The sequence below is a fragment of the Mus caroli genome, unplaced genomic scaffold (genome assembly GCF_978045245.1).
Source record: "Mus caroli unplaced genomic scaffold, Mus_caroli_1 scaffold_15, whole genome shotgun sequence".
Classification (NCBI taxonomy): domain Eukaryota; kingdom Metazoa; phylum Chordata; class Mammalia; order Rodentia; family Muridae; genus Mus; species Mus caroli.
In genome coordinates, this window is record NW_028227270.1 from 48,198,782 (window position 1) to 48,216,506 (window position 17,725).

The window sequence follows — 17,725 nt, forward strand, 5'->3', positions numbered from 1 at the left end:
CAACGGGGTCAGGTAACATGACCTAAGAGCCTCTTGGCATCAGAGAATGATGCCCTCAGGGCAATGTCCCTTTCCCCCAGGGCAAAATCTCGGGGGACTTAGAAAGCCTAAACATTACTTTAATTCAGTCAAAGAAACCTTGTTTGTTCAAATTCTGGTGTCTGGCTGTGGGGAAGACTTTAAAGTTTGGGGTTTCACATCTACTTATTATGAGGTCAGAAGAGTGTCCCTCTTGTGCCTTTAGCATCTCAAAAATGGTTTGCTTAGACTTGGATGGGCAACTACTTTATGGGGGTGGAGTGTGGGTCAGCCCGCCTATTCTTTCTTCCCCTGGGGGTCAGCGTCACTGCTTCCAAGAACACCTGTAGAGCCAGCCCCAGCTGTGAAATGTGTTCCTTCCGCAATGCAAACACGAAAATTTATTAGTTTTGTTATATTAGCCTCCCTCTGAAACAGGCAATTACTGGTGTGAATATACATTTTAGAAAACATAATTTTGTCAGGAGTCAGGAGTGTGCAACAGTGTAAACTCGGTGGAAGTGTTGGCGGTGAGCTCTACGTGCTGAGGATGAAGTCCGAAGAAAAACAGGCTGAAGACTCTTCGAACACCGGCATGCCTCAAACCCAGAAGGAGACAGCGACACAAAACAAGCCTCAGAACCCAAATGCCTTCTCCATGTAAACTTTGGACGTAAACTTTATGCTTCAGGGGGCCTCCCATCGGCTGTGCTCTCCGGTCTTCTCATCTTCCTGGAGTTCAGGGATGGCTCAGGTGGACGCAACATCAGGTAAAACCTGGTGATAGAACGCGAGGAGTTCCTCCATAGCCCTGGAGGTTGAGTTCAAATCCTCTGTCTCAAGTGGGTTGGCAATCTTGGCTTGGAAATGCCCCTTTCTTTTGGAAACCCATTAAAAGCAGTTCAGAGTCAGCGCCTGCAGCCTGAGCGCCAGTTCCCTTCTCCACTGTGCAGGTGGGTGTTAAGTGCAGAAGGGTTTGCCACCGGCCTTGGGCGTAGCCAGCAGCTCCCGGGAGGCCCCTGCAGGTGGGATGTCTTGGGGCACCGTGGGCGGGAAGGAGCAAGCCAAGGGCGTCGTCAGTACGTTAGTACCCGCCCCCAGATTGCGTCCTAGAGGGCCGGGATCCAGAAGTGCGCCCTTAGCGGTGGCCCAGGCCTGGTTCAAAGTGCTGTGTCTAAGGATGGGATCGTGAAATACCCCATCCACCCAGTTTCTGAGGCTAGTTACTGGGGAGTCCTGGTGCCTATCCAGAGCCCCAGAAGGGGCCGTGACTGCAGGTGAGGACGCTGGCGTCGTCGCAGATACACCCGCTGGACCTTGGCGTTTCAGCATGCAGGAGGGAAACTCAGTCTGGCTCAGAGCTGTGGCTGCAGCAGCGGTGGCTGTGTGTGCCAAGGACCAGATGCGGGGCTTGGTCTCCAGGTTCGGCGGCGCTCCCGCCTGAGCAAAGGTCAGTTTGGCTTCGCAAGCAGGTGGGCCGCCCTCGGCGCCAGAGTCAGGAACGACCACTGTGCTCCGGAGGCAGTTCCTTGCCCTCTCCAGATCCCCATCCATAACAGCTCCACCAGCGGTGCCCAGGGGCATCCGGAGTGTGGCAGAGGCCTCCTTGCCTGTGCCGGGACCATCAGATGACGCAGGAATCCTCTCTGGTCCACTATCCAGGGACTGGAAGGGCGTCTTCAGCTCACATTCTGAGGTCTCTGCATCTAGAGGGTCGAAGTCTTCCAAGTCACTGAGTTCTAGCTCCTTGTCGTCTTTGCCAGCAGGACCTGTCAGGCCAGAGAGCATGCGGCCAGTGGAGGGAGACAGGACGGGCATAAGCAGCTTTCTTTTATTCTAAGACCAGAGTTAATGGAAACTCATTCCCAACTAGTCAATAGCCCAGACCTTTCTGTTTTCCTCCTCCCATTTCCAGAGGGCCTCAAGTCTTGAACTAGGAACACCAGCCTGGCAGATCTGCATTCAAATTAATGGCGTTTGCAATGCTTTTTAACTTGACTTTGGATGTCTTTAAGCCTGTCTACATGGTACCACCTCAATCTCCTCTCCCCAGGCACAAGATCTGACTGGAAACCAGTTCACCAGTCTGCTGCCCAGGCCCTAAGGCTTTCCGTTTGCCACCCAACGGCTTCCAGAGACACCCCATACTTTGCAGAATATCCAACCCACCTTTGCTCTTGGCACTCTTGAGAGGCTCCTCCCGTGACTCCTCCTCTCCAGCCTCCTCCTCCTCCCCCTCCCCATAGGGGCGCTTCTCATCTGCACATTTATTTCTAGGTGGCCAGGTCATCTTGTTCTCCTTCTTGAGGCGCCGACGTGCGTTGGCAAACCAGGTGGAGACCTGTGTGAGGGTCATCTTGGTGATGATGGCCAGCATGATCTTCTCTCCTTTGGTGGGGTACGGGTTCTTCCGGTGCTCCTGCAGCCAGGCCTTCAGCGTGCTGGTGGTCTCCCGGGTGGCGTTCTTGCGCCGCGTGCCGCTGTCCACGGTCCCGTACCTGGAGACAGGCTCTGCAATGGGGTGCCAGTCGGGGCCGGGGAGATCACGCGAGCGGGCGGGCGAGGCGGGGGTTGGGGGAAGCGGGCATAGGAACAGGCTGTGCCTCCCTGGGGTGGGTTGTGATTATGGGCATTGCCTTGCCTTTTGTGGGCCAAGATGATGTCATTAAAATGACAGCGAGTAGGTCATGGCCTGTCTGAAACTCTGTAGGGACATTTCTCTGATCCTTTATGGTTTTTCTCTTACCACTTTGAGCGGTAAAACAGAAAAAGGTATCACGGATCTATGAACCAGCAACCCGTGAACCTGTGCCTAGAGCAACTAGGGAGCAAGGTTCAGGAGTTTTTAGTTGAACTGGTAATGGTCCCATAGGAAGATGGGGTGGTGAGCTGAGCTGTCCCCAGCATGGGTGATGAGGGCCAAGGGACTTCCTCCTTAATTCCCACCATAAGGCTGGTGGACCTGGCTTAGACACCCAACTGAGCTGAGGTTCTTGGGGTGCAGGAAGGTATCCTGGGCCCTTCAAGGAAGCAGCCTAGTGGACTGAACTTTCTAGAATCAATTTGCTTGAAAATCACAGCAATGAGAGAATTTCTACATTCACAACAACATAGGTATGTGTGTAAGGGTAGGATAGAACACCTGCTTGAGGGAATTGTCCCCTCTTCTGGTCCTTCCACACCTCCCAGTCCCCCAGAAGGCGATCTGGAGGTGGTGATGGAGTGGTTGGCAGCTGGACTGTAGTGGTATTCAGGGAGGGAGGTCGAATCCCTCACCTGTCATATGGGTACTGGCCCAAAGCTGGCTCATACGGGTAGTAGGCTGCAGCTGCAGTGGGTGGTAGGCCGGCGTGTGAAGATCCTGTGCCATCCTTGGACTCGAAGCTGTTCTGTAAAAGCCACCACAGCTTTTGTAGACCCAGCTAGAAACACTACCCAATGAGCTCTCTTAGGGTAGCTTAGATCCTAGGAGTCTCCTCAAACTTTGCCCACAAACTGTAACACATGTCCTGGACTCACTCAACGCTCAGTTTCCCAAAAGTGAGGACCTGAAGAGGGTGGGCCAGGGAAATGGGGTGCAAGTAGATCAGTGAAGATAAGGTAAAGTGAGATAGGTGGAGGAAGGGAAAGAGAGGAGGAGGGCGATTTTGAAGAAGCTTGGAAGGAAAGAAAGAGGACGGACTGGTAAAGATTCCAGAGAGGCTACCAGGCCTAGGAATGATGAACCCGGTAGACCGGTAGAGAAGAGGCTTTGAAGAGGGGGAAGGAAGGGTCGGAGCTGGGGAAAGCTAGGGTGCATGGGAGAGAGAGAGAGAGAGAGAGAGAGAGAGAGAGAGAGAGAGAGAGAGAAGGGGTAGAGAAGGAGAGGAAGAGGGAGGGGGCAGGAGGAGAAGGAGAGGGAGAGGGAAAGGGAGAGGGAGAGGGAGAGGGAGAGGGAGAGGGAGAGGGAGAGGGAGAGGGAGAGGGAGAGGGAGAGGGAGAGGGAGAGGGAGAGGGAGAGGGAGAGGGAGAGGGAGAGGGAGAGGGAGAGGGAGAGGGAGAGGGAGAGGGAGAGGGAGAGGGAGAGGGAGAGGGAGAGGGAGAGGGAGAGGGAGAGGGAGAGGGAGAGGGAGAGGGAGAGGGAGAGGAATGTACTATGGTTAGAAGGCAAATCTGAAGGAATTTGAAGCTGAGAGTCACCGCTCTGGGAAGCCGGGAATCTAATCAGAGTTCAACGGCAAACTAAAATACAAGCAACATTTTAGACACCTGGTCTCACGGGTCTATCAAGCGGAATCTGAACCTGGGCAGAATTCGGACCAGGAGGCAAAGCTGACATTCTTTTTTCCCTCCTACCCCAACCTGTAGGGTATCCAGGGCACTCGTGCCAGGGGCGGAAGTACACTTGGCAAACCCAAAGTACGGGCGGGGCGGGGCGGGGCTTGGGGTGGTGGGAGGGTATTTGTCCCCTTACCAGGGAGTAGAAAGCAGATGCCTCAGAGCCATAGGTCACGTAGTTGCCATAGCCCTGCGAGCTGCCATAGGGGCTCCCATAGACACCGAGCGCGGCGGCAGAATTGAGTTCGTGGCGTGCAGTGGCCAGCAGCCGGCTCTCGTAGACAGGGCAGTAGACGGGCGCCTGTGCGGAGGCTGCAGGCCCAGAATCAGCCAGTGTGCGGCCGCCCGACTCGCAGCACGTACTCAGGGAGTTGGTGGTCATCAGGAACTGCGGTGGGAGGAATCGTAAAGAAGAGTGGGCACAGGGACAGAGACTAGGGCGCTGGACCCTCAAGGACCTCACGTGTCTTTAGGGGCCTCCTGCTATCTATGTCAGAAATGAATTCCCCCCTCCCCCCACCCCATCAGCCGCTTTCTTTGGCCATGCTTAGGCCTCACGTTCTTTGGCCACGTGTGGGGGTCCAGCCAGCTTTTCAAATCCTCCACGGGAATTCCAAGGTCCTGTGTGCCTTCTCAACAAGCATGTCTGGCCCAAATGCTTGCTAGGGTCCCCCAGGGTACAGTTTGAAGGGTTAAACAAGAGGGAATTCAGATCCACTAACAGGATTTTACTAGCTCCCCTAATCCTCCTTCCCCACAAGCCATGTTTGTTCAGTATAAGGGCCAGCCAGTCAAGGACATGCTTATGTGGGAAATGACATCTAGTGGTGACTCTCCCCTCTCCCAGCCCCATTGTCAGACCTTTGTAGGAGTCCCTTTACCTGAGGAGCAGAGGAATAGGGATATCCAAACTGCGGGTAGGACATGGCGGGTGGGGCCTAAGAAGGTCTGAGGGGCTGTTGGGGTCCTGTGCACAGCGTGGGCACTGCTCCGGAGTTGTAGGATCCTAGGCTCTGGGAGGACAAAGCGAGAGGTAGTTAGTTCACCCATAAGCTGCTCAAACTTTCCTAACCAGGTAAGTAAGTGAGTGGCCTTTCTCTTAGCCATTCTTAGTTTCCAAGTCTGAACACTTCACAGGGCTCTGGGACCGACTGGCCTCGCTGCGATGATAGAAATACATATTTTGCAAAACAGAACAACAACAACAACAAAACAAAAAACTGAGTCTGTCAAGTCAGATGTGTGCGGCTTTAAGCAACAGAAGCGTTGACCCACGCTGTGGCTTGGCCTGGCCTCAGACAGGTCACAGGGATGCTGGCCGGGCGGGGTACGGACTATCCATGTCTGCGATAGCCGGGCTGAGGGCCATCGAGCTTTAACAAATGAACTCCATCCAAGGAGTCAATATCGCCCCGACGAACGGTGTTTCTCCTTAGTCACGGAGGACGGAAGGCACTTTTAATTAGAAATTAATTAACGAGCAGCTGCTCCTTCACACCCCACTGTAATCATTAGTCTCAATTACAAATGAGACCTATGAAGGGACACACGAGTGAGTCTTCAGTGAAGATGTAATCAACAGTTAAATTAGCCGGGCGCTGGCTGCAGCCGCCCGCTGCCCTCGCTGCATTGCGCCCAGGGTGGAAGGACATGGGCCCTGCAAACCCCGCGGGCCCCTCGCGCTGAGATTGGGACAGCGTGCCTCTGCACACTTCTTCGCCACCTAGGTTTAGAAGAATCTCGGCAATGCCTCTCAGCAGGTTCCTACTCTGCAGAGTTTTAGAACCAACTGCCACCACAGGAGAGCCCGCATTCAGATGGCGACATAATTTCAGATGTGTGTGCATGTCTCCCAGGCCCTCCCTGGAGTCCTGCACTTTCAGGATCGGTGAAGCCAGGTACTGCGGGGCTTCCCGGGTCTATCACCGGTTGAGTGTGCCATTCTGGGCAGCTCACTGTCCCTGGAAACTGCCCCTCCCCCTTCACTCCAGGTCATGCCACTGCTCAGTCTGGCTTCGCTTCATTTCCTCTCCCCTCCCTCTTCTGGTCGCCCTCTGTGGCCTTCCGCATCCCAAGGCTAAGGCAGAGACTGCCAGACGCCGCTGCTCGCTGGGAAGAGCACATTTCCAAACTAGGCCGGGGGGCTCTTCCCGTAGGCTCCTTGATCCTAGGGAGCAGCAGGGTTAGGTGCAGGGAAAGGGGCGTTGGGCGCCTAGTTCTGGCACCCTTTGGTCTGCTTCACATAGCTTCTAGCCCGGAGTGTAAGGTGCTCTGCGAGAGAGGCCCAGTAGCCTCTCAAGACTTCTTGCGCTAATCTGGGCCCTGAGATATTGCCCGGAGGTCAAAGCGGAGACGAGAGGTCTGTGCGCGGAGCTTGGTGTACCAGGACACCCCGAATTCTCAGGCCTTTCATGCCGCGATCTTCCCAGGGCCTGGCTCGCCCCTACTTCTTTTGGCCTGCCAGGCCAGCCTTTCGCGCTCCGCCAGCAGCAGAGCCGCTCATCGCGGAGCTGTGCAGACTTGCTCCTAAAGATTCCTGGGTTCAGACCTGCGAATCGCCCCAGGGCCACCCTCTAATTAATGATGACGTTCGCGCCCTCTCCCCAGCTGCAAGGCTGCCTCCCAGAAACGAAATCTGCCGGCCCTGACAGCTTGGTTGAAGGTGATGGATGACTATCTGGAGACCGCAGTACACATCATATAATATCTGCTGCGTAATTGCTTTAATTTACAGATGAAAATACGAGTTCTCCGATCGCGCTGGACCGCAGCCGGCCACGTCCGAACTGCTTGCAAAGGAGGAAACCATCGCAAATAATGAATAGCTGCCCCATGCAAATTATTCAGGCAGTTTAGCGTTGGTAGCCGGGAGAGATATATATAAAGAACACGAGTCGAATGACATTAATAATTGTTTTTGAATTCTGTATTGATTTCATGGCAAGCTGTGTTTATTTCTTTCTCACCTGAATTGCTAATACCTCCTTCCTGTAAATAATAAGAAACTAGCCACCGGGGCTTCTCCAGTAGAAATGAATCTCAGCCTCTCCCTCTTCCTGCTTCTTCCCCTCCCCCAACTCGCTTCTAGCTTCTTTCAGTTTTCAGGCTTTACTGAGGCTTTGGCTGAACACCCGACGACGACTACTTTCATTATTTATTGTTTACAAACAACTTGCTTTCTTTTGATAATGAAGCGCAGGCAGAGGAGGGGCTCTGTAAACCGAGGTAGAGGAGCATAGGAAGCAGGAACCCAGCAGTAGACTGGTGTACCTCAGTGAGGGGCCTTTTTGTCACTTCGTTCCTGAGGCCCAGGCTTTGGGGACTCTGTGGTAAGCACAGACTGGTTGGGAAGGAGAAGGAAGACCAGGCCTGTGTGTGTGGCACTCACTGGCAGCAAGCAGTGAACCCGGAATGAGCATTCTCAGTTTTCTTCCCCTGGACTCCTGAGGTTGGGTTTGGAATGTTAATCCTGAGGATTTCCACTTTTCTCCTTAGTGGACTCCTGTATGGTAGCTGGAGTCCCTCTCTGGGGAAGGAGTCTCAGGGTCATCAGTGCAGCAGCATTCTGGTCTGCCTTTCAGTCAGAGCTTCCAGGCTCCAGATGTTGTTGTTTTCCCTAGTTACCTTGTCCCTGGGCCTGGGCCTAGGAGCCAGGAGCACTGGACTCCACTGTATCCCTGAAGATGCAGACTCACATTCCACACCCCATCTACCCCATGCAGGGGCTAGTCAGGACTCCACTGAACTGTTCTGTCTTCACTCAGTCCCTACTGGCCAGTTCTGCTACTGGCCAGCACCCACCTCTACATCTTGCTGACAAACTGCTACCTGGCTGAAGCTCTCTTACTAAATGAGATATTCTTCAGGCCATCCTTGCTACAGATATAAGGGTGCCTTCTTCAAGGACCAAGCCTTGAGCAGAGGCACAGTGCTCTCTAAGAACAGACAGGAGTCCCAGAATCTCAGGGACCCTCAGGTAAAACAATCTTGCATAGATGCTCCATGCTGTGACTAGAAAATCACAGGGCCCCTAAATGTAAACCACCATTTAGCAGCAGTACCCCAGACCACTTGGCTTCCTGCAGTGTGGGCAGCTGATCACCTTTGGAGAGGGCTTCAAGAGATCAGAGACTGAAGGCCTGATCAGATCCCAAAGGGGTGGAGCAGGGAGCAGTTAGCCCCAAGAATTAGGAGTCTAGGGTTGATTGCCACAGAACTGGTGAGAGCTTGTAGGAAGGCAGATCTGGCCTTGATATTCCTGCCACCACCTAAGTCCCGGCTCTCCAGAGTGATTCTCGGAGCACTTTCTAGCTACACCAAGAGCTCCGTGGGAGCTTATTCCATCCCAGAGAGAAGTTGACTACAACACAAGGCCAAAACAGAAGCCAGGCACCAAGAAAGAGCCTTTTTGTCTGAGGCTAGGCCGGAGCTTGGGATGCCTGGGTCCACTTTGGGTACTCAACTGGTGTAGGCTCAGAGAGATGCCCTAGGTGCCAGAGATGCTGCGTGGTGCCGGCACCCTCCCCTTGCCTCAGATCATTCTTTAGCAGTCAACCACTGCTCCCTTTCCTCAGCCAGTGGGGTGAGCTGCTGGGACACGCGTTGAAATTCCCGTTTGCTTCCCCTAATGCCCTCCTTTCTGGCCCTCTCTTCCTCAGCTCTCCTACTGCACCCCCACGGAACGTTCGTTCGGCGCCGCCAAAGGAAGGAAAGAGCGCACTCAGGGGGTCCAACAGCACAAGCTGTTCTATCCCTAGCAAGCCAACACGGTCCGCGGGGACCCTAGCATCCCGTACCCGGATGCCGGGTCCTTCCCATCCGCTTACCAAAAACTTGCATCAAATGCAGCGACCTCCAAAGCCTCTATCCGCTAGAAGCAAACTTTGTCCCCTCCGGCGCAAGAGCGATCCTCGCAAAGTTTGAGCGGCAGAAACAATTTCTTACCTGCGCCAGGAAAGAGCCGGCCCGCGCCGCTTAGGCGCCAGGGCCTCCGGGAGCAGCGCGCAACCCGGGACGCACCGGGGAGTCGTCGCCGCCGCTGCCGCCGCCGCCTCCGCCGCCCGCGCCCCTCGGCGGCCGCGCGGAGCCTCTGCCTCCTCCGCCTCCTCGAAAGGGGGGGAGGGGTCTCGGAACCCCGGGAGGGGGCGGGCGTGGGGACCTTGCCTACCTGCAGTGGCGCCGGGCCACTCCTGGCTGCCCGCTAGGACTCTGCGCGGCCGCTGGGCGCGCGCGCTCCGGCGGGGAGCAAGCGACAACTAATGGAGACATTTCCAGGCGGAGCACCTGGAGAGCGGAGCGCGCCGGCGTCCCCAGGCGCCGCGGTCGTCAGCCGAGCCCGCACCGGCGTGACGTGGGCGAGCGAGCGAGTTGCTCCCACCCGGCCGCCCATTAACGCTTTCCCCCCGCGGGCGCCCAACGCTTGCCAACTTTCCCCTCCGCCCTGGCCGCGCACCGGGTGCGCGGGTGTAGGGGCTGGCATGAGGGGTTCCTGAGGGTGAGGATTCAGGCTTGGCCTCCTCAGGATGGTTGGGCGAGAATGCCTGGGCCCTAAGAGGACAGCCCAACCCTACCAGGACAGCAGAGGACATTGGTCCCTGGTTTGATCAAATGCTTGGCCTGCCCTGTGGATCCAGAGGCCTTGGGCACGTGGACCGGTCTCTAAATGGTTTCCTTTCCTTACCCCTGCTGTCTGCCTGGGAGATGTGCCTCCTCGACTCTTAGGACAGAGATTCCTCTTCGCAGACCCTACCTACTCTGCCCTCACAATGCTATCCTTGGGAGTAAAATGGGCTTTCAAGCACCCCCCACCACACACACACACCACTTTTCCCGACTTTCCACACACACCACCCACTGTAATGCAACGGTTCTGGTTCCCTTCTTGTGGTCACAATAGTCCCAACCAACCTGGCTCTTGGCTGTTTGGGCAGCAAGTCTTCCTCACAGACTTGAGCAAGAGGAATCCTTAGTCGAATTTGACAGAAACTGCTGAGGATCCCAGTAGATCTGTGACCTTTCTGGGCGGGAGCTTACTCCGGACTATCAGGATCCAGCTAGGCCTCTGACCTGGAACAAAAAAGAGGACAGATGTTCACTGGTTTCTTTAGCCTGAGGCTGGAGCCCAAGACAGGAGTGGTAGGTCCAGGCCCAGAACCCCTCACCTCCTGTTCAGTATCAGAGCCTTTGCCTTTAGCTCCCTTGAAGACTCCTTTTGTGGACTTGCTGCCCTACAAAGGTCTCAGTATAGGAGAGAGGCCCGGTGTGAGCACCACCTGCCCAGTTAGAGCAGGAAGGGGCTGTGGCCTGTAGAGCCCCAGGGCTTCTGCAGGACACCCCTTCCTCCTGCATAGTTTTCACTTCAAAGACCCAACTTACTTCTCTTCACCCACAGCAGTTCAATGACCGTTGAGATTTGTTGGGTTAGATAACCTTGGAGAAAGTTATCTCTGATTTTTCCCCCTTTGCTCCCTTCCCGCCGCCCCCCCCCCTTCGGAGCTCTTTGCAGCTGCTGGAGGGGTAATTCCAAATTGCTTGCTTCCCCAGCAGCCTGTAGCTGATCTGTGGCTGCAGACCTCACCCATCCAGCAGTGCCCAGCCAGGCTGAGCTGGAGTTCCAGGGGCTGCTGTAGGTCGGATACTACTTTAATCTCTGCCTGCTTTGGAAACCTGCTAGGCCACCTGTATAGCCCCCAATAAGCTAGGAGAGGGGACCTGGATTCTGGGTCTTGTCCCTTCTGTTTCAAGCCTGGGAGGCAAATGGGGGAGGGGGTTTTATTTATTTAAGGAAGGATGGAGGCATCCATTTGGAAGGTGGGAAGACTTGTCTAATTCCAACTAGAAGGAAGTAGAGAACAGGGGCATGCCTGCTCCCAGGGAAGGAGCAGGCATTTCTGGTTTCCCCCTTGTTTTGGGGCTCTTTTTAGGGTTTGTAGGAACCTCCTTGCACTTCGCTGCATAGGCAGAGACCGGCCCATGGGTACCTCTCCTGTGAGTCTTAGCTTTCATTTAAAGTTAAAACAAGCAAGGTGCATGTGTTCATGAGTGTTACAACCTTAGCTGACTTGACTCATTTCATGTTCACCGAGGCTTCCCAAAGTACCAGCCACAGTTTAGAAACACCATTTGCACAAATCATGGCCTGTGTTATCTTCATGACCCAGACCACATGGGTTGCACCCATCCCCCAACCCCGCCCCAGCATAGGAGTTTAATTGGAGCTCTAGAGCCTTCCATGGGAGGAAGAGCAGGTGCCATCCCCTAATTTAGAGTTCATTTGGCTGAATGCTGCTGGGCTTGACCTTGCTTTGACTACTGGGTGAAGCAGCTACAGATATCAGCCACCACCTACTGTGCAAGGCAGCTTCCCTGAGCCCTCTTGATATGTTCTGCTCCCCCCCTCCCCGGACTGGCACCCTGTAGAAATGATGGAAATACCCCAGGTTTTGGCCAGGGGGCCTGCAGGGAAAGTCCCTTTTCTGGCTTCAGAGTGGGTGGTCAATCTGGAAAGTGGGTCTGCAGCTTGAGGTGTATCTTCAGGGAACAGTGCTAGGGACCAGCAGGTGGGCGGCTCTGGCAGCTGACTAAGCTGATGCTGCCCACACGGCTGTGCCCCTCAGATCCTTTTTCAATCTCTCTTTTGTCTTTCCTCCTGGTGCAGCTGCCAGAGTGTGATCTGGAATGAAAGTCTCTGTGCCCCTGGGGCTTGGCCACGTGGCTGCCTCCTCCTCACCTGGACTTTGCTAGAACACGCACAGGCATCTGGGGCTGAGCCTCCAGCTGGAGCTTACAGAGGCCTGGCCCCGAAGCTGCCCAGTGTCCATCATTCTTATGGTGTCCACAGGCTTGTTCTCCTGCCCAACCCTCTTTGGGGACCCGGAAGAAAAACATTTTGATTGGGCCAAGGGTCATCCTTGGCAGGAAGGGTCACTGAGTACTTTGGAGGCTGTCCTGACCCAGCAGAACAGGGTAGCATCTGAGGAGACATGGCGACAGTGACCAGGGACAGGATTGGTAGAACGCCAGTCAGTGCTGAGAATGACTGCATCTGGGACTGAGGAGAAACAGCTCCTAACTTAGTCTCCTCTGTTCCTTCTGTGTTATCCTTGCAGCATCAGATCAAAGCCTAGAGAGGAAAATCTAGGGTTTCCTCTTCTCCCTTCCAGACCATCAGGCTGGCTCTCAGAACCCAAAATGCATCCGTACATTTTCCAATGCGAATTTAACAATGAAAGTCTGTTAGCTCAAACACTATCCATCCTTCCATAGGTTTGAGCTTGGGCTTAGTTACCAAACAGAGCCCCAGATTACAAAGACCCAGGTTGGAAAAGTCAGCCACATGAAGCTGAGTTTGAATCTTTCAGGAAGATGCCAGCATGGAAAGGCCTGTGTGAATACCACATACACGCTTGCTCTAGCATAAAACCGAAGAGCTTCAGTAGTCAGAGAAGAAATGTACAAAGGTAGTCTGTGAGTGGACAGGTATTTGTGGAAGGGGCCTCAGAAAAATTAAACAGCAGACAGATGAGGGACCTTAAGACAGGGACCTCATAGGTTTCCAGTCTGGAAGTTTCTGGAGAAAAAATATGTACCTATGGCGATTTGAATAAGAATGTCCCCCAGAGGCTCATAGATTTGACTGCTTGGTCACCAAAGAGTGATACTATTTCAAAGGATTAGGGGGTTTGGCCTTGTTGGGGTAGGTGTGGCCTTGTTTGAGGAAATGTGTTACAGGGGGTAGGCTTTGAAGTTACAGAAGCCGAAGCAAGGGGTTTAGTGACTCTCTCTCTCTCTCTCTCTCTGTCTGTCTGTCTCTCTCCTGCCAAGATCCAAATGTAGAGAACTCTCAGCTCCTTCTCCGGCCCCATGTGTGTCTGCATGCTGCCGTGCTCCCTGCTCTGATGACAATGGACTAAACCTTCGAAACTCCAAGCAAGCTCTAGTTAAATGCTTTCTTTGAGTTCTGTGAGTTAGCACGGTCGTGACATCTCTTACAGCAGCAGAACACTTAAGACAGCACTGAATGGTGACAATAATAAACGGCACAGTTGCTGTCCAAGGGCTGCTACATCCACACAAGCATGCAACTGCAGGCAGAAAACAATTTGGTGAGTGGATGATGTCACCCTGAGTGGATGATGTCACCCAGTGATGTCTTCACAGGTCAGTGTGGAAATGAGAAGAGTGGATGGACACGGGAGGTTGTTCTCCTCCCGAGACCTGATCATTCAGCAGACTTTCTACTTCAGGTTGGCATTTGGACCTGGTCTCTAGTGTTCCTCACCAAGGCTTCCTACCAGGTGAGGTCAAGTCAGCAATAACCAGGAAAAGCCCATGAAGTCAGGGAACATTTACAAATTGGCCTGTGTTTGTGGTGGGCTGTCTAGTTCTCATTGGTATGTCCCCTTTAAGAGGTCATTTAGGGAAGTGACCAGTGACCCAAAGGCAGCCCTGAAAAGCTAAGTGCTTTTTCTGGCCAGTGGAGGGAACAGGGCAAATCCCCAGTTAAACTCAAGAGTAGCTGGAGGCAGTGACCATCGTAATGGCCACTGCTAATGACTGTGGCAGCAGATCACACAGGACTGTCCCCAAGGAACACACACACACACACACACACACACACACACACACACACACACACAGATGTTTCATAGTATTTTTTTTTTTGAAATTCAATTAATTGAAGGCCCCAGATAAAAGGAACGGATTCATAATGGCTATAAAATAACCTGAGGGGGGAGACAGAGCTGTGGAACACAACTTCAAAGCATGACAGAAATACTTCCTGTCTTACTTTAAAAGTAGCCAGATCAATGAATGAATCAGTTAAAATTACTTGTGCATTTAACAACCTTTTCATTTTCTGTTTGGAAAGGGTGAGGATTCTGCGCCTATTGTCCACGATTCAGTCTTCCTGAGAGGAAACTGTGGCTCGGGCTTTGGACTCCAGGTTCTCTGGCAGGAGGCTGCCTGTGTGTCTTTATTGAAACATGGGCTGGACGCAGACAGCAGAACCTCTGTGTTTCAAAGTTTCAGAGTCCAGAGGCATGAGCTCAGGGGGTTGGCACCAGGGTTCTTGGAGGAGCATCTGGCTCAGGTCTCCTCTCCTTCAGTTGCTGGCAGACTTTAGAGTTCCCTCTACACTTGCTGGCCTTTCTGCCTTTGCTTTCTGTGGAGCACGCACACCGTTTTTGTTTTAAAGGACTGTAGTCAGGTTGGTCGTGGCCCATTCTGCAGTAGCACGACATCATCATGATTGTGTTTGCCACCATCTTGCTTCCAAATAAGGTCACATTCTGATATGATGGACATTAGGAACATAAACCAACTCACAATGAGGGGGTACCTGAAAGTGCCATCCCTTAAGCACTTACTACTTCAGACTGAACATCCCAGTCTCTTGTTATGTCAGTATCACTTTTAGGTGGGTGTACTTCCTCCTCTGCGACTCTAGTGTCCTCTAGGGCAGATCTCATTGCATTCTTGGTCTCTAACTTTATGAAGTTGCCCCTGAACCTTCCGATAGTGCCCTAGGAAGCAAGACTCAGTACTCTCTTACTTGCTCATTGCCTGACATTCACTCCTGTTCTCTCTCTGCTAGGCTGGAATGGATGCTCATCAATATCCCATGCTTATTGTTTTCTGATTTTCTGGGGTCCCTGATGTACAGCTTCCTGCACAGAGGATGTTGTAGACATTTGATGATGTCATACTCAATGAAGCCTTCCAGGAACGGAGAGCAAAGGGAACATTGAGCAGTGGCTTAGACAAGGAGACACACAGCCATTCTGGATGGGACCCGAGATTGAATCCACCCACTGGATGTCTGCCACCTTCTGACATGAAAGACACTTCAGATGTGAACACAGGAAGAGGAGGCAGATTCTGTGGTCTGCGAGCACCCGTGGAGAGGGCAGCAATACCTCCGGTGTAGTGTGTGAGTGTGTAAATGTGGCTAGGAAAATGAAGACCAAGCAGGATTCCCAGTCTTCTGTGGCTTGGCTGGACACCGTAGCTCACAGAGAGTGATGGTGAGAACCAAGAGGCAGAGATCCTGGGGTCACCATGAAGCCCTTGTGCTACTGAGGACAAAGAGGCAGCAAAGGAGGCCAGGTCCATGAGTGGGGATGATTCTGGCACTTCCCCCCTGCTGGGCAACACTGGGATTTCCCTAAAAGGGTTTTCTTGACCAGACCTGCCCCATGGTCCTGCTGGGGAGCTGTGGCACACTAGCAGCAGGTAGTGTGAAGTCCTTGCAAAACTCAACCCATTTTGTTCCTCACTGCCTCAGAATGCCCTTGGCTCGAGGAATCCAAGCAGGTAATGCCTGACCCTTCCACACATACCTTTAAGAGCTCCTGGGAAATCCATCCCTGTCCTTTCCCCTATTGATGCAAGCAGTGCTCCTAACAGCCGAAACCCTGCAGTCTGGCTCCCTGATGTGGAGCCATGGAGCAGAGCCTCTGCCCCTCTCCTTGGGCTAGAAGTCCCATGTGATCCAGGGGCTTCTAGTTACAGTAGCACAGGCCTGCCTGCTCCACCCCACTGATACAAGTCAGATAAATAAGATCACAATATGGTTATATATCATTATGGGATTATACTGTAATAGAATTGTGAATCGTATAATTATATATTACAGTAAATTGTGGATTATGTGCCTGTTATAAAAGATTATAATTTTACCACAGAGAAAGCAACTGGACAGAAGTGTTATATATATTCTTTTGTGGTTCTGTGGCTCTTGAGGCAAGTGTGTTTTCCACTGGGCTACCAGTCCAACCAAATACATTATCTTAAAGGGGAAATGTAATGGAAAGGCAGCATATATAATGTCAAGGGTGTAGTTCAATGCTAGAGTACTCATTCAGCATGTGCAAGGTTTTAATCTTGATCTTCCTCAGTGTAAAACTGCAGCAGCAGCACCAGCCCCCCCCCCCCCCAACCACCACCACCACAGGTGTAAGGACGCACACACAGCAACACTAACTAAAGGCTTAAAAACCAAATTCACTGTCTTTTATTTTCACAAGAACCTTGAACAAGAGTACATTATTTTCAAGTTTTTTTTTTAAAAATCTCTTTTTATCTCCTTCCCCATAGGAAGGAGGTTATTCTATGATCACAGTTGTGAGCAAATTGTGTGGACTAAGGGATCCCTCAGCATGTCTAGAAAAATACTAGTAAAACTCAGGATGCTGGCTCAATGTGCAAAAGACCAGAGACATTCTCATATTGCCCTAAAAATCCCGAGCCTTCTTTTGTAGGTTTTTTTTTTTTTTTGTAGTTTAAGGCAAGTAAAAACATTTCATATTTGATAACTTTAATACCAAAGGTTAACCCTAATTGTTTAACAGAAATGTTTTATTTTGATGTGACTAAATCATCACCTCCTGTTAGATGTCTGCTCTCTCTATTTTTTAATTTTTTATAATTTTTATAATTTTAGTTTGCACACAGACCTGTGATCTCCATGCAGGTTACGTTTTGGGGACATGGTGTAAGGCAGGACTCAGTCTTTTTTTTTTTTTTTTAATGACTGTTTTTCTGATCATCACTAAAGGCATTGTTTTTATTACATACACCTGACATTCCTGTTTATATTCTTCAAATATAAATCTTTCCCAGTGAAATTTGCTATAGTATATATAAAGTGATTGGTCTAACTGTAGGAACATGTAAACCCTGTCACCTCCTGTTGTCCACATGGTATATTGATTTAATAACAGATGTGCTTACTGTATGGAGTGTAGAGGAGATTAATGGTCCCAGAAGAAAGTGATGGCATTAGAGAGACCCATGAGGCTCTCCAGTAGTCCAGCCACAGTGCTCATTGCTGTGTGCCCCCACTTTATTCTTTATAAGGAGAAAGCTTACAAAAGCCCAGCCCAGCCTCCCTTGTAGTGATGAAGCTCCAAGTTCTCTTATAGTTTTAAGCTCCCTGCTGAGAGGTGGGAGGAAGTGATGGCTGCAGTTTTTACATGGATATGACTTCGAAGAAAGTAGCTCACTCACTCATGGCCCCCATTCTCATGGCCCCTTGGCTGATGTCTTAATTTTAAATCTATGGACTTACTTTGTGTATATGTCTGTGAGTGGCACAGGTTGCACATGCCATCGCACACATACAGAGATCAGAAAATAGCTCTCAAGAATCAGTTAGTTCTTCTCTTCAACTTTGTGGGATTTGGTAGTCACACTCAGGTCTTTGGTTCTGCCCACAAGCGCCTCTACTCACTGAACATTCTGCTGTCCCTTTAGTGTACCAATTGCATTTCTTCTAATGTGATGGATTTCTAACAGAAACTACCTAAGGGAGGTGAAGTTTACTGTGGCTCTGGGTATATGATTCATTGCGATAGGGGAAGGGAGACAGCCAAAATGACTGTCTATG

At 51.9% G+C, this 17,725-nt stretch overlaps 1 protein-coding gene across 1 annotated transcript; it reads right to left on the minus strand.

Moving 5' to 3' along the window:
* Positions 1-418: 418 nt before the first annotated feature.
* Positions 419-9,394, minus strand: Irx4 (iroquois homeobox 4). The gene is made up of 6 exons (XM_021180880.3): positions 9,280-9,394; positions 5,217-5,348; positions 4,472-4,723; positions 3,295-3,407; positions 2,188-2,516; positions 419-1,787 (listed from the first exon to the last, which is right to left on the minus strand). Exons 2-6 carry the CDS (start codon positions 5,259-5,261, stop codon positions 979-981), a joined length of 1,548 nt encoding a protein of 515 aa, XP_021036539.1. The 5' UTR covers positions 5,262-5,348; positions 9,280-9,394; the 3' UTR covers positions 419-978.
* Positions 9,395-17,725: the final 8,331 nt, after the last annotated feature.